Genomic DNA, 25,674 nt, shown 5'->3' with positions numbered 1-25,674 from the left:
AGTCGGCAATTCTTCGGGCAATGAAGGGTCATTACTCGAAACGTCGCCTGTGTGTGTACATTGTTCTCTTCGGGCAGTGCGGTGGACGTGGAGTTGCTGTGTGCTTGAGCGCCACTCTCAAGGCAGCAGCAGCAGCACAACTTGACGGATTGAACATTCCAGGTGGGAAAAGTGCGTCTCGTCATCCACAGAATGCGGCATCTTACAAACACTCAACATCTCCATCAGTGGCACTGTGTGGCATGAGAAGGGAGAGGATTTACACAACAGGCCACGGCTCGTTCGTAGCACGTAAGAGACTCACTTATAAACACTGCTGTGCCTTCATCAGCAGCAGAATCTGTATTTATACTGGAGGAATCCGATGAGCTGTGAAGCTCTTTTTCACAGATGTCCAGTACCTGGCGGGAGTGTCGCGGTCACACACCGACACACACCGACACACACACACCGACACACATACACACACACCGACATACACACACCGACACAACAACAACCGCCATTCGCCACTAAGTGGCGGTGACGTCACCACGACGCTTGTGCCAGGCCATGTGCACCTTGAGGCCACGTGAAGTGTCGAACGCCCGCTGGCAGGTCACGGGGCAGACCCAGATGCCACGGGTCGACTGACTGAGATGACCGAGATGACCGAGATGAGTGGCTGATGCACCACCTGTGCCCCCTACTGTGCCAACTTGCTGTGCTTTAGCCACCCGGCGCTCCGCGTTTAGCCTTAACAGACTGTAGGGGTAAGTGCTGTTCGCGAGCACCTATAAAGGCCGGCAAGGCACACGAGGGGGTGGGTGGCCAACACACGCCCGTCCGCCTTTGTCTCCCTCGCGGCGATGTTTACACATCGCACCAGCTACTCATTTGAGGCTGAATCGACACACACACACACCGACACACACACCGATACAAACACCGACCGTGTTCCGTGCCCGTGGCAATCGAGCGGCAGGCGGAGTGAGGCGGACCACGTGGCCATCAATGCCGCCACGCGTCACAAAGGGGGCAGCAGCTGAATGGGGTTCTTTCTTTTCACAACGTTTCGGGGCCCCGCGCACAGGAGGCAATCGACGTTCAAAAACGATGCGTGCGAGGCTGGGTTCTTTAACAACAACAAAAAATGTTGCACGATGTCAAATAACGCATCTGTCCCGCCAGACCGCGCCGCTGCACGATATCGCATCGTAATGCGCGCACGTCGCGCACAGAGAGCTGCGAGACCCTTGGACAGAGAGGGGAGCGACGGGAGAGAGGGGGTAGAGGGGAGTTTTCGCGGCGCTCCGCAAGTCCCCCAATTGGTATTCAGTCCGACGGACGCCCCCTGGAGCCTGCAAACAATTAGAGAGGAGGGAGATCGGCCAGAATGTATAATGTGTATAATTTTTCGCATGAAACATCTGTATCGCATACGCCGTGTGTGTGTGTGCTGTGGGATTTGATTTATGTATAAAGGATGGTCTTGAGAAGGGGTCTCCCCACCCCCACCTCCCCGCAATTCCCGCCGCTCTAGGGGAATATTAATGGGAGCGTCCGTTCCATGCGCTCGTTCATTCACTTGGCTCCGGCGCGTTGACGCAGTGGACACGTTAATGCGCGCGCGCTCGTTCCGTGTGACGAGCGCGGTACGATCCGCTACGACTTGCCTTGCTGCGGTCTAAATGTCGACGTCGCACCGACACGCGCGCGCACCTACACCAATGACCTGAGCGCGACTTCTCTAAGCGTAGTGTTTTTTAACTCGGTTTCCCCAAAGAAGCATCCGGCACGTGGCGCGAAACGTCGGACATCGTGCCGAACAACACGCGGTGTAACAGGAAAACACATCGGAGAGCCTTGCCGCACAGCCGCGATCACCTACACAGCGGTAGTGTTCCGGGTTGTGTTGGGAAACAGAACAAAGCATTAGCCGCAATTTGATGGGGTCTGTTAAGGCTATACGGGGGATCTTTGTCTTTGTGTATGAGACGAGATTGGCATTACTTTACTGACACCCGGCACAATTTTTGTGGGTGCATCCAAATTCCGGAGCGTTTTATAATTCCGGAGAATGCAATAACAGCAGTGATGGTATTCGCCACGGGCTAATTGTTTTGTTTCATGGGCAAGACTCGGGTCGGGGTGGCAGCCGAGGATGTGGCGATGGAATCGGCGGGCACGCAGGTGCTGGGCGGACTGCTACATCGTGGCAGGATGGCGAGAGACGGCGGGCGGCGACTTGGAGAGACATGGGGAGACCTCCATCCAGCAGTGGATTGGCCATGCGGTAAACATGAATTGAGAAGTGTTGTTGAATATTTAAAATATATCACCTCTCCGTATGCGTCATTTTCTAAATTATTCCTCGAATGACTGATGCACGATTATCGTATGAACGAAGCATAGGCGAGCGTACATATTTTGCCTAACAATACCATATCCCTCGTAGTCTTAACCGACTGTTGGGGAAAGTGCTGTCAGCGAGCGCATGTGAATGTCGGCACGGCACACGAGGGAGTCCGTGTCCAGCAACACGTGCGGCCCCCCATTGCCGATGCTTTTACACGCCGCACCAGGTATTCATTTCAGGCCGAATCGACCTAGGGGAGGCTCATAACCGGTTCATTCGCCACTGGTGTTGGTCGTGAGCGGGAATCGAACTCGGGTAGCCCGGTACGTAGCGCAGCGCGCTAACCACTACACTACCGCCCCCACACCCTTTCCCAGTTGCAGGTGACACATGCAGGTAATTAAAGGATAATTAGAATGTGGAGGCGATATGTAATAAAGCACCATTGCTGGTCTCTCGCCAGATCGATTCTCATGACAGGCTTGCCTGAGCTCATTAATGGTTCCGCCTGATGGAAGAAGCTTTGATGAAGTTCCCGAATCACCTGCACGCGCGACTTGAGACGGAATACCTCCTCCACCTTCAAAGCCAGAGTCCACCTTCAAAGCCAGAGTCGTCTCCACTCTCAACGAGCCGCTGTCCATATGGGGGGGGGGAGGTGAAATCTGGACGTCGCCACACGTTACAGCAGCACACGTGGAAATCCAAGTTATAAACTAAACAAATTCTATGTTTTTTAAATCTTACCAGCTAAGGTCCCACTGAGCTACATAGCTCGTTTTCAGAGGTGACCTGGCCACAACGGACAGCTCAACAAAGTGGCTTCTCATCACCACGCGGACATTCATGGCAGACAAATACTCCAAACGCACGTGTCTCAATGTGGAGGCGGAAAAAAACGGAAAACCCGGAGAAAAATCCACCCGACCACGGGAAGAGAGAGGGACACGCAAACTCCAAATATACAGCAGGCGTCAGGGTCGGGATCGAACCCACGACTTCCCGTGTACCAGGTGAGATGGTTAACATCTCGCCACCGCGCCTGTTTATCACACGACCGAACACTGCCCCATTATCCGCATGTGTATCGAGTCACCAAGGGCGTGCCGGCGCTACAGCTAAAAGGTAAGCCTGAGTATAACGCGTAAAGAACCCCCGTAGGCCGAGTGTGTAGGATACGTTAATTGGCTTTACGATGCCAGCCCACGGATGTGGAATGATTAACGTCCTGCTGTCGACAGAGGCAGCGCTAAGGAGAAGTCTGGGGTTGATTCCGTTCACGAGGGGAGCGGCGATAAAGAGACGACGTTTGGGGATGTCACGCAATGCCCCCGATCCACATCACGGCGACATCACGGCGATACATATTCGTGGTTCTTTCGGTAAAGTCACGTAGGTAGAAAATACAAATACATCGCCTGATGAAGACCGCTTGTGTTGCGATCGAAGCGTCGTGGTTTTTTGCTTTTATTTGTAATTTAATATCTACGTGACTTTGCCGAAAGAACCAAGAATATTAATTCCTGCAGCCACGACATTTTTTATTCAAAATGTAATCACGGCGACACACTCCGCTGCACCTGCCTTGGTTATCTGGCTTCACCACCTCAATGTGACATTGTAGCCGTCGCTCTGCACCTACATCAGCAGCCATATGAGAGAAGATTTGGGGATGTGGTGCGGGGGGAGAGGATGTAGTGATCAGGGGGAGGTCACCAGGTTCTGACTGTAGCGAGATTGACGCGACGAGCATCATCATCATCATCGACCTGCGCTGGGCTGGCGCGAGTGGCCTCGACGTCTAGTTGTGGACCTCGGGAGAGCGCGGCCCAGAGGGGTGGGGGCCGTGGGGGCCCAGAGGGGTGGGGGCCCCGAGGGGTGGGGGCCCAGAGGGGTGGGGGCCCAGAAGGGTGGGGGCCCAGAGGGGTGGGGGCCCAGAGGGGTGGGGGCCGTGGGGGCCCCGAGGGGTGGGGGCCCAGAGGGGTGGGGGCCCAGAGGGGTGGGGGCCGTGGGGGCCCAGAGGGGTGGGGGCCCCGAGGGGTGGGGGCCCAGAGGGGTGGGGGCCCAGAAGGGTGGGGGCCCAGAGGGGTGGGGGCCCAGAGGGGTGGGGGCCGTGGGGGCCCCGAGGGGTGGGGGCCCAGAGGGTGGGGGCCGTACGACTTGCGAGGCTGCAGGAGGTGGTGGTGGTTAATCGGCGAGGATCGTGAGAGCGGCAAAGCACTGCGGCTGTAGGTGTCGCGGCCAGAGCACAACATCAGGATATTTATTTATATTGGAGGAATCCGATAAGCTATGAAGCTCTTTTTCACAGATGTCCAGTAGACATCGCCCGTGTACACGACGGACCGATATGTGTGTAGCTCCCTGTATTGTTACATTCTGTAGCCAGTCCATTGATAACATTGACTTCTGGAAACGTGGGGTTTGAAAAAAGGTCACCCCTCGTCTCTCTTGCATCGAAGAGGAGAGTCTGTGGACCTTCCCTTCCCGGTCGGTGCGTGGTTGAGTCAAGGTGGACCACCACCCCACTCAGCACGGGACGTGGATGCTGGCGCCCACGTGAATGCTTGACCGCGTGCATCAAAGCGCTTTGACTCGACGATGATGCGGGATGTCTCTGGTGGGGCCTTCTGTCCTTCGGGTAGCCATGTACACAGGGTGGTCCAGATGTCTTGTGACCTGCCAAATAATTAATTAACCCCTTATTTTTTTGTGCCTTTGCATATTCATTTCTGTTTCAAGTAAACATTACTTCGAAAAAATATATTACGTTTTAGAAAATTAAATGGGGGGAAGGGGGGGGTCACAAGACACCTGGACCACCCTGTAACACCAGTACCAGGACTGCGCCAGAAGATGATTGCAAACGGGAGTGGCGCCGTCGCGTTCTCCGCATTAGAAGCCGCACCACGAACCATTTACACGGGGCTCCGATTATTCAGAACGAGGCGTCCCCATCCCAAATCATCGTCATCGTCACGATCATCGGAACGGCTTCAGTCGCAATCGACTCTCTCGACTCGCTCGATTGCTCCGCCCTTGCGCCGATCGCGAGCCGCAACACGTGGAGCCGAGCTCGCTCCGCCGGCTCCACGCGTTCTCTCACCCCCCCCTCGTCTCTCCCCATCCCTCTCACAGTAACACCTCACGGTAACACACCTCACCCCTCTCACGGTAACACCCCCGGGGTGACATGGAGGTGCAGGGAGACGAGGCGCCGCTGCTGCTGCTGCTCGAGCTGCTGCGCTCGGGGCTGCCCTGCCGCGGGTGTCGCCGCCACGCAACTCGCGAGACGCGAGAGGCGGCGGCGGCCCGCGATGAGTGTAGGCCGCCGGCACCACCACCGTCAGCAGCATCATCATCAGCACCACCACTCCTATCATCAGCAGCAGCACCATCATCAGTAGCACCACCACTCTCATCATCAGCAGCAGCACCACCATCATCAGCAGCAACATCATCAGCAGCACCACCATCAGCACCACAATCAGCAGCACCACTATCATCAGCACCTTCAGCAGCACCATCATCAGCAGCACCACTATCAGCACCATCAGCAGCACCACCACCATCAGCACTACTATCAGCAGCACCACTATCAGCAGCACCATCAGCAGCACCACCACTGTCATCAGCGACAACAGGAGCAGCAGCAGCAATGACAGCGGCAAAGGCTCAAGCATCAGCATCACCATCAAGGCCGTGTTACTGCGAGTTCGTAGACAAAGTCAAAGCGTGCGCGAGGTGAGTGGCGCTCTCTGGCTGGGGCTGGCGAAGGCGAAGGGCGGATTATCATTTACATCGCAGAGGATCGGGGGGGAGGGTGGGGTGGAGGCTTTAATCCAGCAGTGGATTGACCAAGGCTGCTGCTGCTGCTGCTGGCAGTGATGTACAGCAGTCGTGGCAGGAGGCGTCACGCGTGTTTGTGTTGCTCTCACGCTGCCGCTGTTTCTCGCCACCAAATGGTACCGCGGTGACAACAATCCGCGATTCATCCCGAAATCCGCGATTCATCCCGAAATCCGCGACTCGCCGCCGATTTCTGCTGCGGGGCTGGAGGCGAGCCGCGTGCCCCGCGGTGTCCCGTTGGTAGCGCAGGTCGGGGGTCCGCGGCAAAGTGCCCCGCTTGTCTCGTTGGTAGCGCGAGTCGGGGGTCCGCGGCAAAGCGCGCCGCGGTGTCCTGTTGGTAGCGCGAGTCGGGGGTCCGCGGCAAAGCGCCCCGCTTGCTCCGCGGTGTCCCGTTGGTAGCGCAAGTCGGGGGTCCGCGGCAAAGTGCGCCGCGTGTCCCGGGATGTCCCGTTGGTAGCGCGAGTCGGGGGTCCGCGGCAAAGTGTCCCGCGGTGTCCCGTTGGTAGCTCGGGTCGGGGGTCCGCGGCAAAGCTCGCCGCGTACTCCGCGGTGTCCCCCCGTGAGGAGTGATGATGTCACTGTTTCCGGTCTACCCCCTTTGTTGTTGTCCAGTTTCTGTGCCCCGTGTCAGAGTTGTCAATCAACAATAATAGTTCTTACCCTCACGTGATGCCTTGGAAAAGGTGTCTATTTGAACATCTTAACACCTCATGTTTTATTATCAGAAAGGCTAAAACCTATTATTTTTTTCATCAAAATATTTATATTCGACGAATCCGATAAGGTGCCGTCCATAAATGACGTCACACACCTAGGGGGGGAGGGGGGTCAGACATTTGTGACCATGTGTGACGAGGGGGGGAGGGGGGTTTGAGAAATGTGACGTCACATCAAAATGCGCAACTTTAAATACATTTAAATAATATAATTGTTATAACAACACTAATTTTGATTAATTTTCATTATTAACTATTTGATTATTTAAATTGACTAAGGTCACCTTTTATTTATTCCATGAAGGAGCACTTTGCTTCTCCATGGGAGAATGGAGAAACATACATTTTGTAACGTTTTTAAAATGATTGTTATTAAACATTTTTATTTTAATAATTCTACCAGGGCTTTTCATTTTGTGGAATGAATATATGATTGTTATAATTGTACTCTCCATTTTGCTTCGTTCTACTGCAAAGTTTAAAGTATTTTTTATAGTTATAATTACTTTTAATATTTTATAATTATAAGAGAATTTCAATATAATATTCTGAACATCTGCAGTTTTAGTTAGACGTTGCATATTTTAAAGTGAATTTTATGCAAAATTTCAGCTTTCCAACGCCTTTTTAATACGTGGTTTCTCCTACAACATCAGAGTGCAGCGCCACATTAAATACGCACTACAATGACCATAGTATAAAGTGATTTGAAGCATGTTTTATTTTCAAAATGGAAATATGATTTGGGGGGGCGGGCAGAGCTTTGTGACGTCATATTTGAGGGGGGTCTGACTTTCTGTGACGCCGTGTGACGAGGGGGGAGGGGGGTCAAAAATCGGCCAAAATCGCGTGACGTCATTTATGGACGACCCCTTAGCCGTGAAGCTCTTTTTCATAATAAAGTTTTTTTTTTATTACCAGCGAAACATCGCACTACTCAAATTGTAAATGATGTCGATTTACTCTCCAACACAGCGGTGGGCTAAAGTAGTAACTAGTTGGCGTTTTGTTTACGTGACAAATCCCTTACTAATTGGCGGTGTCGGGTGGTGGAGGGTTACGACACAATTATACTTACGCGATCTAACCCAAAAACCTTTATTATTAATCATATTGGTCGCGGAAGCCTACTACATGTTAAACTTAAGCTCTTCTTCACAGATGTCCAGTAGATCAAACGCCTCTCCAAGCCGGACCCATTCAAGGGAATGGATACCCATTCTATCTCCTCCTCCTCCTCGTGTCCGTCTCACCACAGACAAACATCAACAAACGATGTCTCACACAGTCCGTCGATCCCACGGCTTATTTGAGGTGTCCACAATTTCAGCAGTATTGATTCGAGACCAGCAGAGCTCTAGGGCCCTTTGGGAGAACCTTTCCTCTTACGGGGAATGTCCGGAATACATGTGCAGCTACGTTAGGAAGCCACTGGATCTATGCACTTTAAAATCTAGATTGAAAACTCGATTAACACTGCTTTTTGTGATCAGTTTTTTGTCCTTCCCCCACACCTCCGATTAGCGCGGTTGGCTACGTACGGTACGAAAGAAGTTCAGCATACATTTAGGGAATCAATATGCATTTATTGAAGGTGAATAACATTTACTCGTATTTAACACTCCATTTAATTAACAACAACTTAACCTTTATACTTACATTTTAGTGTATATTTGTTTTCGAGTTATGTCACCAGGTAGTTTTATGCCCAAATTATTGCCATTAACCCTCCACCACCCGACAAGCTTTACAACAATATTATTTATACGGGCCAATGTATTGATCAACGCTGATCAATAAAACTCGTCGCTGGTGCCTTAAGTCATTTCACGACCAAATTTAACATGAACATAGGATGCTGACGTTTCGCCCCAACTAACGTAAGCTTCATCAGGCAATGAACTCGGAAATCGATATGCGAATTGATTCCCTACGTCACAATAAGAATAATAACAGCTCCCCGAACTTCATACAACAGATAAGTGACTTGATTTAGAATTGCTAGCGCATACTCTATCTTGACATGAATTGTGTTTATAAAAAAAAGATGGGTAATAGCGCCTTGTCTTCATAAGTGTCGGCTCTAATATAATGCACAAGATGAGCGTAGAGTTTTACGCCTTATCATTATCCACTGCTGAATGAAGGTCTCTCTCCAAGTCTTCACCATCTCTCACCGCCCTGCACCGCTGCCCGAATTATTATTACGTGGGGGGGGGGGGGGGGGTTGAAAGGCAAATCTCAATTTGTAAATTCGTGCAGAAAATTCCCCGGCAGATTTGGACACCCAATTGGCATTGGCGTTTCACGGGCGCTTAGTGGCGAGTGCTCTTAACCGCGCGGCTCTATCCCAGCCCCCCGTGATTAATCAACGTGAACTTCTTCCATGTCGAGAGGCGTTGGCGGCGGGCTTCTGAAGAGGCTGATTGAAGCGGACTGCGCTATGACTCGCCCCGCCGCCGCTGCTGCCGCCGCGGGAGGGAACTCCGCATCTGCCGCTGTTGCCAGAGAGCGTCAGGGTCGCCGCAATTGGAGCCGGCACCGCGGAACGTACCGGCGAAAGTGTCCACTCGCCCCGCACCGCCGCCGTTTTGCCGCGGCTATATTAGCGAAAATTACAAACATCTGCCACCTGACAGGTTTCATCGGCGCGCCGTGCCCCCAGAGCAGTGGGATGACGATGCGGCGCCCGGCCCGGCACGCGAGCGCCTGGGATTGCGAGACGGACGGTGCCGTCAGCAGCGGCACTCGACTCCTGACGATGCCGCGTCGTGGCGGCGATGTTTGTCCGCGCGGCTACCGCCTGGCGATCGACTTCGATTCGGGGCCGGGGGGGGTGATGTGGTCCGACTGAAGTTTGATGCCTCCCGCTCCTCGCGGCGGTTTTAGTTTAGCGACCTCCCCCCCCACCATCCGCTGCTGCTGCTGCTTCGCGGAAAATCTGAGCGCGCTAACGAATCACCGCACACGCGTGAAGAGAGTAAACGGCTCGACATAGTTGTGCACTGCTAAGCGAATTCCAGAGGCCGTCTTCCACGGCTCAGCTGCCATCAGTTGCACGCAACTTGGTTGCTGACAGTACCAAAGGAGACGGACACAGCGGTTACCAGAAGCACGACGATGCTCGTGCGAGCGATCTCCACACGTGGGAACCTTGATGCGCAACTGCCCGCTCAGATGCGGACAAAGCAGTTGCAGATTCAGTGGTGCGATTTCGAGAGCGATCTTGTTCTGCAACTGATAAGATCGCGTTACACCGTTGTTAGTAAGTATTATTATTGTTTTGTTATTTTGCTCAGGAAAGCCTCGCTGAGTCTCAACACTCTTTTTCAGTTGGCTCCTGCTAAGTTTTTTTTGTTCCAGGAAGGGGCGATTTTGCCACGTGTAATCCGATTTGAGAAATGTGCTGTTTGTTCAGTACCAGTTACATTGTATCTGCGTTTTGTTCTTTTACTTTGGGAGGAAACCGGAGAACCCCGAGGAAAGCCACGCAGAACAGGGGGAGAGGACAGACACAAACACTCCACGCAGACAGGCGCCAGAGTCGGGAATCGAACCCACGTCCTTGCTGTGGTGCACGAGTGCGACCACTGTGCCACACACCCTGCCCCCCTCCCTGGGGGTTGCTGTCACAGTCGTGGGGGAGCTCGCTGGCGGGCTGTGCCGTGGGGGCTCTGGCCGGGGTGAACGTGGAAGGGGCCAAGCGGTGGGGCTCGCGCTCCTTGACGAGGAGCAGCTAAGATGACCGCAAGCTGCGTGCGACGGAATTCCTCGTAGCGTTGGTTACTCGAGATTGTGTCGGCGGATAACAATAAAAAAATACTTGAGCTTTTAAAATGTGTGTTTTGCATCTGCTACGTTATTATACGCGTTGGTGTTCCTAGGTAATGTTTAGAAAAATATTTGCACGAGCCTAACGATTACCTGAGTGAAAATATATGCCCGCTGTGTTTGATTCCTGGTCATGCCCTCTGTTGGCTATTGGCTCCAGACGAGAGCTGTGGCGCTTTTATCTCTACGCGATTCGTAGAGCAGCCCTGCAGAACTTGCGGCACCTGCTGAAGTGGTCGAGCCTGGCCGTGGAGCGGCAGCCGAAGGAGGGAGCGTGTGCGGGGATACGTTCAGCACTGAGATTGAGCGGCGAAATCACCGCGGGCGCGAAATGGATTGATACAGTGCAGGACCGAGATAGATGGGAAGGCCTTCATCCAGCAGTCGATTGGCTGTCTGATGGCGATGACGATGATGGCGATGAGGTGGAGCTTGTGATTATTAAAGTGGCCAGTTTTACCGGTGGCTTCACGGTGTCCCGCGGTGATAACAAAACCTGGCCCAGCATGGTCGACGTGCTTACAGCTTCGTCTCCTTGCTCTCCGTGACCGTTATTAGCAAAACCAAAAACAAGTTAATTGCCGGAGTGCAACCAAACACGTGGAGGAATGCATTGTTGTGAAACTCTAGCACAGGCAACGTCAAATATCTGTTCAACGTTCAATAGACGATGCATTTTTGCACCCGAGCATTGTGTGTGCACCTGCTTGCGGTTGCACATGTTTACAATTATATTTAGCAAATGCTAGGCTATGCAGTTACACGGTGAATTTGTTGTGATCATGCATACTTTATTTCTTATTGTGCACATGCATACTTTATTGAAGGCGGGAATAGATTGTTCACGTAACCAGACTGTCTATGGCACGGAGTATCGCTTCCGTTTTAGCACCAGGGATGCTGCTGCTGCATCCCTTTGTTTGTTGGCTCGGTACAATGCGAAAGAAGTTCAACATGCATACATACAAATGGCTAGCACACTGGCCTTGCAATCCGGAGGCCCCAGTTCAATCACATCTCCTGGCGCGGCAGATGAAACGGTCAAAACGTCAATTTACGGACATGTCGTGGGAGGCTTTCATCCAGCAGTGGATTGACAATGGGCTGTACATTATATTGTTTAATATGTTTATATTAGTGTTTTGGGATCTGAATCATTCCGTGTATGTGGTCACTGGTGGGGGCAACTTTGCTAAATCCATCCTCTTCACACGTTTTGGGATTTCTCTCCAAATGCCATAATTCGTTTTCCTACGACGTTCATGGAAAGCGCGCAGTCTCTGTGTGCGCGATAACACGCTAATCGTTCTTTAATTGTTCGAGTCGGTCTTGTCTTCCTTTTTGAACAGAAGAATAATTGAGGGATCATTCCACAATGGAGGAAATTCATTTCTGTGTAAACACTTAGTAAATAGGTCAGCTAATTGGTTTCCACAGCTGGTCCCACTTCTTTGATGATGTCTATAGTTATTTCATCTGGTCTGGGGGGGTCTCTTTGTTTTTATACTGCAAAGGGCATCGCTGGCCTCTGGAATATCATCTGCCTTATCTGAAAAAGTATCTGTCGCCCGTGAGTTTGTATTTTTTTCTCTAAGAGATCTGTGCAAAATGCCTCTACTTGCTTTATGATTTTGGCTCGTACATTGCATGTTTCATCTTGCTGGTGCAGAGCTAACAATCGGCGACTGACTGATCGTCAGCGTCCTTTTTGCTGCAGAGTCGTGGTGTCCGTTTCTCTTCATAATGGGATTACAGAGGATCTCCCTTCGCCTATCTATCGGCTGTCGTTTCAACTTAACGCAAGTGTGCACGCGTGCCTCCGTGCAGCAGCAGCGGATTTATCGATCGTGGCCTTTGATGATGATGACACGATAGTGTAACTTGGTTTTACACGAGGCGTAAATGCCGTTGCATGTTTGTAAAGGGAAGTGTGCTCGAGCAGGGTGTTACGTACTTGGATGCATGGCAGGCAGGTTGGAAACTACCCCAGCAAGCGTTGGCCAAGCGGCATCCTCCTGGATTTGAGTGAGAAGACTACAGAGGGCAGCAGTTTGTCGTGCTCTGCGTGTGCAGCGCTCTGCGTGCTGATCCGTGGCTCCGACAGACGCAGGATATTGACTATGATGGTGGGATGTGTCGGCCGGCGGGTGGGTGGGTGAATTGGACAGGTTAGCGGCAGTGACGGAGGAAGAGAGAAACGTAAAAGCACAAGAAGTGGACAAAAAGCAGAGTGAACTCCAGCGCAACGTTTATGTTTTGTTAAGTATCCCAAATGCACCTTCATAATGCCGCCTCGAGATGAACAGCACAGAAAGCACGGTATAAACAACACGTGGTGATGGTGGTGGTGGTGATGGTGGTGGTGGTGATGGTGGTGGTGATGGTAATGTTGGTGAGGCTCTCTCTGCGCTTGGCGTGGAGCGGCCGCGCTGCGGTCCACGCATCGTGCGATAAATTCGGCCACCTGAGTTTGATTCGCGGCCACGGCTCTAACTCCGGTGTCGAGTGACTTCTGAACCGCTTCTCGGCACCCGCCGGCCCCACCCCGCTCACCGGCCCCTGACCGGCGCGGTGCAGTACGGTCAAACAACCCCCCACGACCTACGCGGCGTGGGGAGGCCGTCGTCCAGCAGCGGATTGGCAACGGGGCGGTAACTGATCCGTGGCTACGATCCGACTGAAGTTGACTCGTCTGCAAAACCCCCCCATCAAATGCCTCGCCACCAAACCCCCCGCCGCCGGCCACGGCTATCGGGGGCCCTGGGCGGCCCGACCCGGCGCGTGGTTGGCTGCTGCGCGGTTTACCCGGGCGGGCGTTGCTTTGCGGTTGGCTGGCCCCTGGCTTGGCTCCAGCCTCACCCCCCCCCCCCCACCTCCATCAGGACCCCCAAACTGCCTTCTTGTCGGCCAACAGGAAAGGCCAGAGGCTCGGCTCGAGTTTGTTCCTCGGCCAACCTCCTTGAGTCCCCCCGTCCCCCTGCCCAACCCCCCCAACCCCAGGCCGGCCCCCGCAAACACCGCCCCTGCCCCCTTCCCTTTTGTCCCCCCCCCCCCGGCCCTCCCGCCCCCCACCCTGAACACCCCCCCCCCTCTTGAGCCCAATGCAACGGTGACACCTGGAAGAGATTTGGAGGGAGCAATGGCTGCCTGGGTTTGCGCAAAGATTTGCTTACTCCTAATTATGTGACCTGAAAACAGAGCATTAAGAGCTAATAGGAGACATGAGTTCCTGCACAATGTAAATTGGATTTGGTTTAACAGTTTGGGGGAGGGCTGAATGACAGACACAGAAGAAGTTTTTTCTTTTTAACTCTATAGGCAGCACGTGTGTTTTTTTTTCTTTCTGCAGAGTAAGTATCTTAACATATCACGTGGAATTGCTGGTTCTGGACTATAACGAGACGGAGCTCCAAACAACGCCGCACTTGATGTTAAATGAAGTTAACGTCTTAAGTGCAAAACGAAAACAGAGGCCACAAAAAAACCCCAAGTTGATGTTTGGCGTAGATCATCGTTCGGACCAGTGGTGCTTCTTCAAGTCCAACTGGCCCCTCGGTCTCGCTATCTCGGTGTTTGACTTTCACGTTGACCGATCGTCCCTGATTCTGGACGTCGACTTCACAATGTGCTTTGCGAATGCTTCTGCCGATTGGATGACATGCAGCTCTGAGCCAGAGTTGGGCCCTGAGGACTCGAGGTTGATTATGAGCTCAAGGGTCTGTGTGTGTGTTTTGAGACAATGTTTATTTACAGCAACGCAAAGCCTTGTCAGATCAACTTGTCTGGACAGAGGAGAGATTTAATGAGACATTTTAAAAACAGTTTTAGGTTTTTCATTCAATTGCAGTGGCACCTGCCCATTGCGTTTGCACGTCAATAAAATAAATTAATCGCATCTGTGTACAGTGATACCTCGGTTCACGAACGCTTCTGTTCACGAACAACTCGGTTCACGAACAGAAAAGTTCATAAAAATCTGCTCCGCTTCACCAACTCCGCTTCGGTTCACGAACAACTCGGTTCACGAACAGAAAAGTTCATAACAAAATGCTCCGGTTCACGAACTCCACTTCGGTTCACGAACAACTCGGTTCACCAACAGAAAAGTTCATAACAAAATGCTCCGGTTCACGAACTCCACTTCGGTTCACGAACAACTCGGTTCACCAACAGAAAAGTTCATAACAAAATGCTCCGGTTCACGAACTCCACTTCGGTTCACGAACAACTCGGTTCACCAACAGAAAAGTTCATAAAAATCTGCTCCGCTTCACGAACTCCACTTCGGTTCACGAACAGGAGCCGCGGCCATTTCAATGCTAATTCCAGGCTGTCACGTGGTCGTGACTTCCTGTAGGAAGATCGTGGAGAGAAGAAGAGACACAGAAAGAAGTACTGTGAAGTACTGTGAAGACACTTTCAGTGACTTTTTGCTTTTTGGTGTGCTTTTTAGCACATACAGTACTGTACTACTGTACTGTACAATACTATACTGTCTGTATTGTACAGTTCACCCGTTTGAGTGCTTTCTGAAGTAATCTCAAGCAAGGTTAGTGTTCTCTCTTTATACATTACTATACTGTGCAGTACTAATGTGTATTGTAATTTGTTTCATATTTTTGTGCTTCAAAAACCAAAAAAAAAGGTCAGAACGGATTAACCGGATTTACATTGAACCCTGTGGGGAAATGTGCCTCGGTTCACGACCAATTCGGTTCGCGACCAGAGTCAGTTCACGAATTAAGTTCGTGAACCGAGGTATCACTGTATATCTTTAAAGAGAAAGATGCTGCCACAGCAGTGTAACGGCGAGCGTACATTGGACTTGCAGCGACCCAGAGGTCGCCGGTTCAACCTCCCAGTGTGGCACGGCAGTGGCGTGGAGTGTGGGGAGCTCCCACCTCTTGCATGAAGTCAGGCCGTCGTGGAATAGTAGGCCAAATACCCTCCAGAAGGGCTCGTGATAACCGAGCTTTTATAAGAGTATGTACCTACGAGAGCTCCCTCAAGTGGAAGCTCTTCCGCTGGCGGCGGCAAGAGCAAGACATTCCGGAGTTGCCCCTGTTTTTGCCACCTTTCACGTGGGTTCAGTTTGGGGCCACAGTCGGAGACTTCTGGTGCACAAAGGAACTGTGGGAGGCCGTGCGCTCCACGCGTCACCGCCGCCCTGCGGGTTTGTGTTTGGACGCAGCCCACTTTCGAGCAATATAATTTCGCATTTTCATGTTTGGGTCAAGGCTCATGTGTTTTTTGAGTTGGGATTGGGAAATCTCATGTTTTGTGATTGCCCAAACAATGCAAATGTGTTGCAAGAACTTGCGTGAACATTTAGTTTAGTTTGCGTAGCTACGTGTTTTGTTGCCAACGGATAAGGATACATTATACCGTATTCTAAACGATTATAAGATGCACTTTTTCTCCAGTGTTTTACAAGAAAACGTTTGGGGGGTGATAATCCGGATAAAAAGTCGTAATTTTAAGCAAAGTTTGGGATGCGTTGCACCTCCTTTTCCAGAGTGTGGTGTAATCCAGAGAATGTGCTAATCGGAAATTGTTTTTGAATCTTTTTGAATGGGTTAAGGGAAGTTGGGAGATGCATTTATCTTGTTAGCTATGATATGCTGATTAAGTGGTCATGGATAATAGCAGCTTTTACAGATCAATGGATTAAAAGTCAAATTGGCACAATAGTTGCTTAATGCAACTATCCCCTCTTTTTGAGCATGGATACGAAACTATACAAGGGGTAATTGAGAAGCTCTGAGAATGTGATATCAACACTATCAACACTCACTCCACTTATTATTCAATATGCTCCTTTCTGACATTTCAATTGAGATTGCTGTGTTATAAAACAGACACTTCTGTTTCCGCCTATGCATACTCAGTGTGTATTTTTTAAAATGAAATATAAGACTTTTAAGGCAAGTAAATACTTTATATTTTGTAAAAGGCCATGCAGTTGCAACACGAGTCATTGTGCGCACACTAAATGTTTACGAACACGTTTTATTCGATAAACATACTCGGGGTATTAATCACGTGCTTGCTGAAAGGTCGTTTATGCCAATATTCGGTGGGGATTTTATTCCCCAAACTACCAATATTTTTTGGCAAATCGTTTTTTTTTTGCTCAGAAATTGATGTAAAAGCAGTTGCTACCCATCGCATGAATCGGACCTTGTATCAAATGTCACAATACAGCGCCGAAGCGCGTTTGCTTTTCAGTGAGTAACAAAAAAAAAACATTTAATACATATTTTTGTTAAACTCTAAAATAAATAAAAAAAACTCGCGCGGTTTTAAGATGTGCGCCCATTGTATGAAAATTGCGCAGAGCAACAAAGTCGGCAGTGAAACGTTTAATGCCCCCGAGAGGGCCCGGGTCAGCCGCAGGTACCGGCGCTGATGCCTGCCGCCGCGCGCGACTTCATAATCGCTGGAACTCGGCGGCTGCGTGAGCCGCGCGCCTCCGTAGCCCGGGACTCCCGTCCCAGCCGGGGCCCCGGCGGCCTGCGCTCTGAGACAATGCCGCGTTGTTCTGCCCCAAATAACTCCCACATGTTACAAATACCTTAATGATGCAATTATTTGCATGGCATCAGTCCTTCATTAAGATTCGTGCTTTGGGCTCCAGAAAGCATGGCGCGCAGCAGCAGCGCAGGTCGCTTTGCAGATTGTCTCCCTGGCTGCCCGCACAGCCCCGCTCGCGGAGCCAGCCCAGGCTGCTGCTGCTGCTCCTCCAACCCTCGCTGCTCACCCCCCCCCCGCCGCTGCTCGCCACCCCCCGCCACCCCCAGGCCACCCCAGCCCCTCCTACGTGCCTCCACTACCCTCGGCACGCAATTAGTAAATCATTTTAATTCCCCCCCCCCCCCTCCTTTTTTTTCAGAAATGAGTCGGTGGTTACCAAATTAAAAAAATTACTTTGGAGTTAGGATGCAGTGCGCGCAATTGGGAGTGCTGCGTTGTTTCAGCTGGGTCCCCGTGTGTGCTTGTGCGCGCGTGTGTGCGTGCGTGCGTGCGCGTGTGTGCATCTCACACACGGGGCGCGCCGCTTGTTGTTGTCTGACGATCAGCCTCCCGTTGCCAGAGGTCTGACCTCCTCGCTGTTTAACGTCCCACGATGGGGGTCACCGGTCACGTTTTTGGAAATGCGGATGGGCGGGCTGATTTTTCTTTCTGCTCCGTATATCGTTCTTTCTTCAAGAGAGCCGCTGCCGCCGCTGCATTGCATTCGGTGATCAAAACAGCAACAACAACAAAAACATCACGAAACGCTTGGAAAAACACGATCATTTAAAACGATACGATTTTTTTTTTACCCAACCGGAAAAAAAATCGGGTTTTATTTCGGCAGGTTCGCATCTAGGCACGGCTTTCTGGACTGCCTGACAATAGCTTTGGAAAGAAAAAAAGCTTTTAAAGTAACTTTGAGGAGCTCCACCGTAGAGTGTTCGAGCAACATTAAAAATGTATGCCGTGTATTATGATTAATCCCTGCCACAAACCGTGCTTTCAGGACGTCGCATTGACGGGTTAAGAAAAATAAGTTGGCTTGAGCAGGGCACGTCACGAAGAAGTGACGATGGCCGGTGGTCGAGACGAACAACGGAGTGGCAGCACGAGGGGTGGAGTGTGCGCCAGGGGACGTCGAAAGAGATGGAGTTGCTGTGGGGTGCATTGTGGCATCGGGGCACCGTGAGGGATCGCCAAAGCTCGTGGAGGTCTTCATCCAGTGGCGATTGGCCGTGGGTGATTTATGATTTCATCAGGTAATAACAATACGATTTGTGGTCGTGTTATTAACATTATTTTTGTAAGTATTGAGTACCGAGCGATTTGGTTAATTGTAATAATTTGTCACTATTTGGGATTGCGATTCAATTGAGGAATCGTTGACAGTTTATTGTATCGTTTCTCATTGTCTCTTGTTCGTGAATTTGTCCTCTCTTCATTAGCCTCATTGAAAGTTTATCTTAGGCTAATAATTTTCATATGATTTGCGTAATATTTACATAATACATGTTCACACGTACGATGCAATGCATCAGTCGCTAACGTCAGAACGATGAAAAGTTGCTTTGATTCATAACTGGTACTACTTCACGTTCACAAACAATGTTTTGTCATGAGCTACCTCTGTCTTATGGTAAGGATATTAACGTACAACCCTTTGTCACTAGCACCCGTGATGAATACCTGCCTACACCTCGTTGTGTCTCTTGAAGGACGGGATTCTCTGTTTAATAGGGGCGGTGCAAAAGCCAGTAAACCATGCACTGTTCCAAGGTGATGTGCTGCCATGGTATGTCTATATTAAGGCCATACTGGATCCCAAACCAAGTGGAATATTTTAATCACTCTGCCCTTGATTAACGGTAATATCGTCTCAAATCCTATGAGCCCAAATGCAGCTGCATGCTCAGGCTGTCTGCTATTAATCCTCTGACAATAAACTTTACTTCGGCCTCGTTCCAGGCTAAGGGATCCTTGCTAGCAGCAAAGAGGTGGAGCAGACTGCCGTGGTCTCCCCGCAATGCAGAATGCCTCTGGCTTGATGTATCACCGAGTCTTGCGCCACGGCAGATGCTAATTATTACATACTTTGTGGATTTCATTGCAGCAGAAACGGCTGGTTTGACGAAATATTAATCTCATCGAAACTCCGTTGTGGCGTTTGCATATTTTTAATAAAATGTCATTTCCAATTATGCTATCAGCGTCATGTCATGAGACCAAAAAAAAAATTGAAATCGCAGAGCGGTTCGCCGCATTTGGCACAGAATGGGCCCCAGAAAAGATTTTTCGCTGCACTTCAGAAAAAAACCTTTCCATTGGACTCTCTCTTCTTTATGCAGTCGGGCGGCGCACTTTCCCACGAACTCCGCTATGAGATTGGTGCACGAGGCAAAGCGATATTTATAATTCTGAGTGCTGGGATTTAGACAAATTGAGTAGAAAACCGAACAATACATTGGCATATTTCATGCAGTTATTGGTGATACTTCTGAGACTATCAACGTGCTATCCAGGTTTTTGATCACCCAAAATTCAAACTCCATCCTCATCATAAAGAGATGGTCAACGTGAGTAGGAGGCTTCTAAAAGTAAAATGTGATTCATTTCGATTTAAAGCTTTCGTGACTGCAGGGATTCATCTTCTTGATTCTTTGACTTTTTTTTGGTGACTTTTCCGAAAGAACCAAGAAGATGTGATTCATTGTTTTTTTCCCCCTGAAAGTAAAACACATTCTAGGGTGCAGTGAGGTTGACGTCACAAGTCTAAAGTATTTCTACACGATATAAACTATTATAGAGCATGCACAGAAAATTATGGCGTTTGTATAGCGATTAGGTGAGGCCTAGATCTGAGGACTTGTTTGATAGGCCTGCATGAAAGCCCCTCTTGGTCAGCCAACGTAACAGACTCCACTTAGTTTATTAAACTTTGCCTCAAGGATTTTAGGGAAGGTCACGATGTCTCAGGCTGGCCATTCTGCAACACGATACTTTGCTCTGCTGCTGTTCTAGGGAATTCTCTCTCTCCGAGTGAGTGAACTTTGTTTGGTTTGTTATGCCTCTTGCTGTATTACAGTGAGATTAGGATCGCCATGATTGCATTATCTTGCCAGGTTTAAAATGCCATTACATCTCGAAGTTGATTCTAAACGGTTGAACATGTGGACCAAAGGCCCACAGATTTATAAACACAACAACATACAACTAAAAATACTATCATTACAAAATAAATATTTCGTATATATCGTAAAGAGCACACCACATTCGTACAATAATACAGCAGACGTTAACTCCACTGATTGTGGAAGCGTCTCTCCCCTGGGGAAACGAATGCTGTACCCCTTTAGTCCGCTGTACATGCAACTGGGCCATGCCGAGGCAGCCCTGCACGGCTCAGGGGGCGCCCGGCTCGTTTAGACACTGCAGAACCCGGAGCTGCTGTGCCACTCACGTCGCACGCGTCGCACGCGTCGTGGACGCACGTGCACGGCGTGGTGCCTGCGCGTCCTCACTTTGCGCTGAGTGAAGCCGCGTGGCGAGCGAACGCCGCCGGTGGCCCCGCTTGGGCCCTCCAATCCAGATTAGGACGCCTCGCGAGGCCGGCGTATTCCAGCTCGGCACGAGAGCTCGCCGGGGGAAAACCACACGCACTGCGAGGCGCCCCCCGCGCTTGCTCGGCTCGCTTGTGCCAGCGGTCATGGAGGTGTTAAAGTAAAGTTGCGCTATTTAGTTTTAGTAGCTGAGTTTATTTATTTTGTTGTGGCTGACGATCGTGGCTGCCCTGCTCGCCCCCCCCCCGTGACCCCCCCCCTCTCCCTAGAGGACCTCCTGGTCGTGCCGGGGAGCGGCTGCTCGACGACGCCTACCGCCTGCTGCCGCGCTCGCTGCCGTGGCCCGACCACACCGCGCTGGCCGCGGCGCGTGCTCTCATTCACCTGCAGCGGACGCATGCCGGCCACAACCTCAAGCTCTTCCGCAAGCTCGAGCAGGTCGGTGGGCCGGGAGAACGCTCGTGCGGCGCCGCTCAACGCGAAGGGAAACCGCCGGTCTCCACTCGTCAAAAGGATTAGTTCCTGAAACGAAACCGACAAATTAAAATGTCGCAGGCATGAGGTATGTATGCTGTCAGCGGGGGACCTGCAGCGGAAGGACAGCATTCTCGCGGTTAGCACACCGGATTTGCAATCCAGAGGTCGTCGCTCCGATTCGATCTCCGGGCACGGCAGTTGAAACAACGGTGGAAGGTTTCAACATTTCCACCCTCCCCACTATCTCTTTGGACTCAGCGGTGTAACGGGGTCGCAGCACAGCTAGCCCATTGGTAGGGCACGTGTGGTGGCGTGTAGTGTGTGTACTCCCACTTCTTCCAAGACATCTGACTAGCGTGGAAGAGTAGGCCAAAATACTCTCTAGAGCCTTCTCCTTTGGGGAGACCCTTCCGCTAGTGTGGCCTAAGCAAGCAATTGAAGGGCTGCACCTTTGCCTATTTCCACGTGTTCACCCTTGTACAGTATGTAAAAACAACAGCATTAAAACGTCACAACATATAAACCACACCTTTGAGTAGATTTTGGAATGAAACAAGATAACACTCGCTGAAGTGTAGAGACACTTTATCTTGTTTTAATTATTGTGCTTAAATATACGTGAATGTAGACCATCGTTGTTAACTCTCTGGCGGCTACTCAACAAGTCATGCATTGCACATTCATGTCCTGGATCAGTGGCAAATGTTTGCCTGTGTGAGGGGAGTTCATGTAAATATGACCTTTCAACCGGCGAACCGAGCAGGACAAGTCAAGATCGTCTTCGGCGCTTGCTGAAGCAAAACCTGCTTTGGTGCTCCCAAAGTCCGAAAGCACAGCGGTGGTCGCAGTGGGAACACCCGCGCCTCACGGCAATACGGGCCTGGGTTCGATTCCCAACTCGGGTGCCGTTTTGTGAAGAGTTATGGGTATTCTCTCCCCCTGTTCTGCATGGGTTTAAAACCACTGGACCGGCTATTTTGGTCAAACATCGCAACGCTGAAACATGACTTGCAAGTCACTCATGGGGTTACACAGCAGCCTCTCCCCCTCCTCCTACTGCACAAGCTTGGCAGGACCCTCCTAAGAAAGAGTTTTGAGAGCCAGTGAGGCTTCCCTGGGTGATAAGGCGTCGTCGTCGTAATAATACGAGTGCAGTTTGTAAACTCGCATACCCAGTGTGTCCGCGAAATAGCAGGCTCGCCATGGTGATTCGGGGTGCGATGTTACGTCACTTTCCTTCGCAATGCCCCCCTGCTATGTCCACAAACAACACATTGAGCCCACGTACAGCGCGTAGTTTGCTCACCAATTCCGTAGAGTTCCGCTCCACCGCTCTGTGTGGCACAGCACTAGAATGGGACTCCACTGGCCCCGTGGCCCGCGCAGCGTGGAGACTCCGCTGGCAGCGAGGAGACGCTGCTGGCAGCGAGGCGTCGTGCCGCTCCGTTTTTGGGCCTAAGGAGAGTTCAGTTTTTGTGATGAAAAAAAAAATCCCAAAATATTTATTTTAGATATTTTGTTGCAAAAACATCGACGGCACGTGGGACATCACAACTGTCAGCAGATATTGTCTTGCGTTAATCTTTCTTTCCCCTTCTTAATGTATTCTTTAGATAGACAAGAATAAGGACGTGAGCAGTCATACATTCTGCATATACACAAAGACAAATATCCCCCCCCTTGTAGCCTCAACAGATTATTGGAGCAGGTACTGCTAGCGAGCGCCTCTGAAGGCCGGCACGGCACAAGAGCGGGTGGGTAGCCGGCACCACGTCCGGCCGCCTTTGTCTCCCCGCTCTTGATGTTTACACACCGCAACAGGTACTCTTGGAGGCTGAGTCGACCTCGGAAAAGTCCAGCACCGGTTCAAATAATCATCGTTGTTGTTGCTTGCGAGCGGGATTCGAACTCGGGTCGCCGGGTTCGTAGCGCAGCGCGCTAACCGCTGCACCACCGCTCCCCGTAGTCTACACAGTACACACATACACAATTTGTGCACGAACACACAGAGGACCGTGACTAAGGAATTGTATCGGATTGCTGTGATTCTTTGTCATTGGCCATGGCTCACCGAGCCAGATGTAGACACCTCTGGGGTTCTTGTTGTAATTTCCCGGGGCTCGCAGAGACGTTGTGTCAAGGGCAGCACAGTTGTGGCTAACCTCTCGGTTCTTATTAAAACAATTCACGTCTAATCTCTTCACTTACTTCAAAAATTGATCACCAGGGTACCTGCAGGGTATTTCCGAATTTTGGCGGTCTTAGTGGAGTTGTTATTTAAAATACAGATTTTAAGCCGTAATTACGCTTAGCAGTAGAAAGCGTTTCCTCTTCACCAATGTTGCTCGTGCTAATTAGACGCCATACTTTTGAATTGAAAGCAGAGCTAATGTGTACACTTGAAACAAAGCAAAACAATTCCCGTGAAATTATCAGGGGAAATAGATCTTCAAGTGCTCTTGCTATTTATTTTTCGAACCCCGGCAAAGTTTATTGAACTATATATTTCACGTGTAAATATATTGACATTTAAACCAAGATCATTGGTTTCTACAGACCCCCGCGTAAACGTGCGGCTACAGCAGGCGAGTGAATGTTGAGAGCTAAACGGTTTTGTTTCCTGCCGTCTGGTCCCCGCAGATTCTGTGCAAGCTGGGGGAGAGCAACGGCCGTGGCGGTCGGATCCTCGAGGCGCTGAGGCAGCGGCTCGGCTCTCTGCTGGCAACGGGCGAGGTAACCGCATGCACCGAAACTCAACTGCTTTTTATTTCACCAGGTGAGGCCCACGGAGCTACGGAGCTCTTTCTCAGACGCGACCTGGCCACAAATGATAGCCCAATGAGGTGGCTTATCACGTGGAATTTTATAGCGGCCAAAATACTCTAAAACGCGTGTTTCTGAAAGTGGAAAAAAAGGACCCGGAGAAAAATCCACGCGGCCACGGGGAGAACACGCAAACTCCAAATATACAGCAGCAGGCGTCAGGGTCGGGATCGAACCCACGACCTCCTGTATACCAGGCGAGGTAGTCAACATCTCGCCATTGTGGCTCCGCCACTATTTCCCTCGCCCCCCCCCACCTGCTCACCGGCAACCGGCTAAACGGGATCATCGGTGTAACACGTAGAATAGACTCCAACTCGTCGGCGTTGCGTGAGGAGCTGTCCGTGCCGTGGGGGCTGTGGGGCTACCTGCCTTGCGTAACGACGCCGGAGCTGGGTGTCCAGTCCAGCAATAGACTTCGCTGCACCGTCCTCAGCTGACAACATCGCCCCGTAGTGACCTACAGCGCCTGTTTTTATTCATGAGGGTCGTCTCCTTGCGCTATGCAGGCTGCAGCCTGATGAGCTTCTGAAGTCTGACGAGGCGAGGTGCGGAACCGGGTAGCCAACGTCGCAATGATGCACGTGTTGATTTCATCAAATAGCCACCAGAGGACAACCGTCATGCAAAGATGGCCAACGTTGTATGCACATGCAAGGCATACTTCTGCATTCGCCTGCTGCTAATAGTGTAAAATAATTGTTATCGTGCCTATCTAAATAAGCAATATGCAATTGTAGAATGATAGTTTGCGGCAGCATTCGATTGTACTATGCATGTGTAATGTGTGCAGCTTACATTGCAAGCAGGTTTGATGTGTTGACTGAATGTTCTGTTGGGCTTTTTCTTTATCTTGCGTAGTTGTGCCGGGCGTCGTTCTTTTACCACAGTGGTGTACAGTACTGACAATTATACACTCATATAATGAGCCAAGAATGTGTGTGTCCCGCACGTGACGTCACTCCACGTGAGGCCCAACCCCCCTCATTAATATTCATGAGTGGGTGGATTTCTACACTAACGCAGAGGAAGGTCGAGCTGAATTAAATAATTTATTAGGCAAAGTCGCTTCAAATATGACGTTTTTAAAAAAAAAGTGACGGTGAAAAATATACGCAGCACAGTGCTACATCCGTACGTGACGTCACTGCAAAAGAGCCCCCCCTCATTAATATTCATGCCCACGTGGAAATTTATACTAACGAACAAGAAGGCCGTGCACTCCACATGAACCATTAACGGGTGACGTCACTCCACATGGGGCAACCCCACCCCCCTCATCAATAATCATGAGCTGAACTATTCTTCTATTGAATATTTCAGATTTACCGCAATATACACCCGTCCTGGGACGGGCAGAAAAGCCAGTGAAGTATAAAAGTATGCGAGTACAGTTTCCCAGCACTGTAACGCTGCCGTGTGCTACAAATGGAGCGGCGCGCTCTGGCCCAGATGCATTGCGATGATGGATCTTAGAAGCACGTGTCGAGGGTGAATCCCTCATCGTCGCTGAGGAGTTGTACCAGTGTTGTGCACCTGGAGCTTGAGCTGTCGGATAACCACGCCG

At 50.7% G+C, this 25,674-nt stretch overlaps 1 protein-coding gene across 1 annotated transcript in view; it reads left to right on the top strand.

The window, feature by feature from the left end:
* Window positions 1-5,683: 5,683 nt before the first annotated feature.
* Window positions 5,684-25,674, top strand: part of LOC144943867 (tRNA (32-2'-O)-methyltransferase regulator THADA-like) — a 118,953-nt gene continuing 98,962 nt past the window's right edge. Inside the window, exons 1-3 of the mRNA XM_078871703.1 lie at window positions 5,684-6,082; window positions 21,077-21,245; window positions 23,925-24,017. Of these exons, the coding sequence (XP_078727829.1) occupies window positions 5,997-6,082; window positions 21,077-21,245; window positions 23,925-24,017 (348 nt within the window). The 5' untranslated portion in view covers window positions 5,684-5,996. The remainder of the gene's footprint in view (window positions 6,083-21,076; window positions 21,246-23,924; window positions 24,018-25,674) is intronic.

This window comes from Lampetra fluviatilis, chromosome 33 (genome assembly GCF_964198595.1).
Source record: "Lampetra fluviatilis chromosome 33, kcLamFluv1.1, whole genome shotgun sequence".
In the NCBI taxonomy this organism is placed as follows: Eukaryota; Metazoa; Chordata; class Hyperoartia; order Petromyzontiformes; family Petromyzontidae; genus Lampetra; species Lampetra fluviatilis.
The sequence above is the reverse complement of the archived record's forward strand: the minus strand, read 5'-3'. Positions and strand labels throughout refer to the sequence as shown.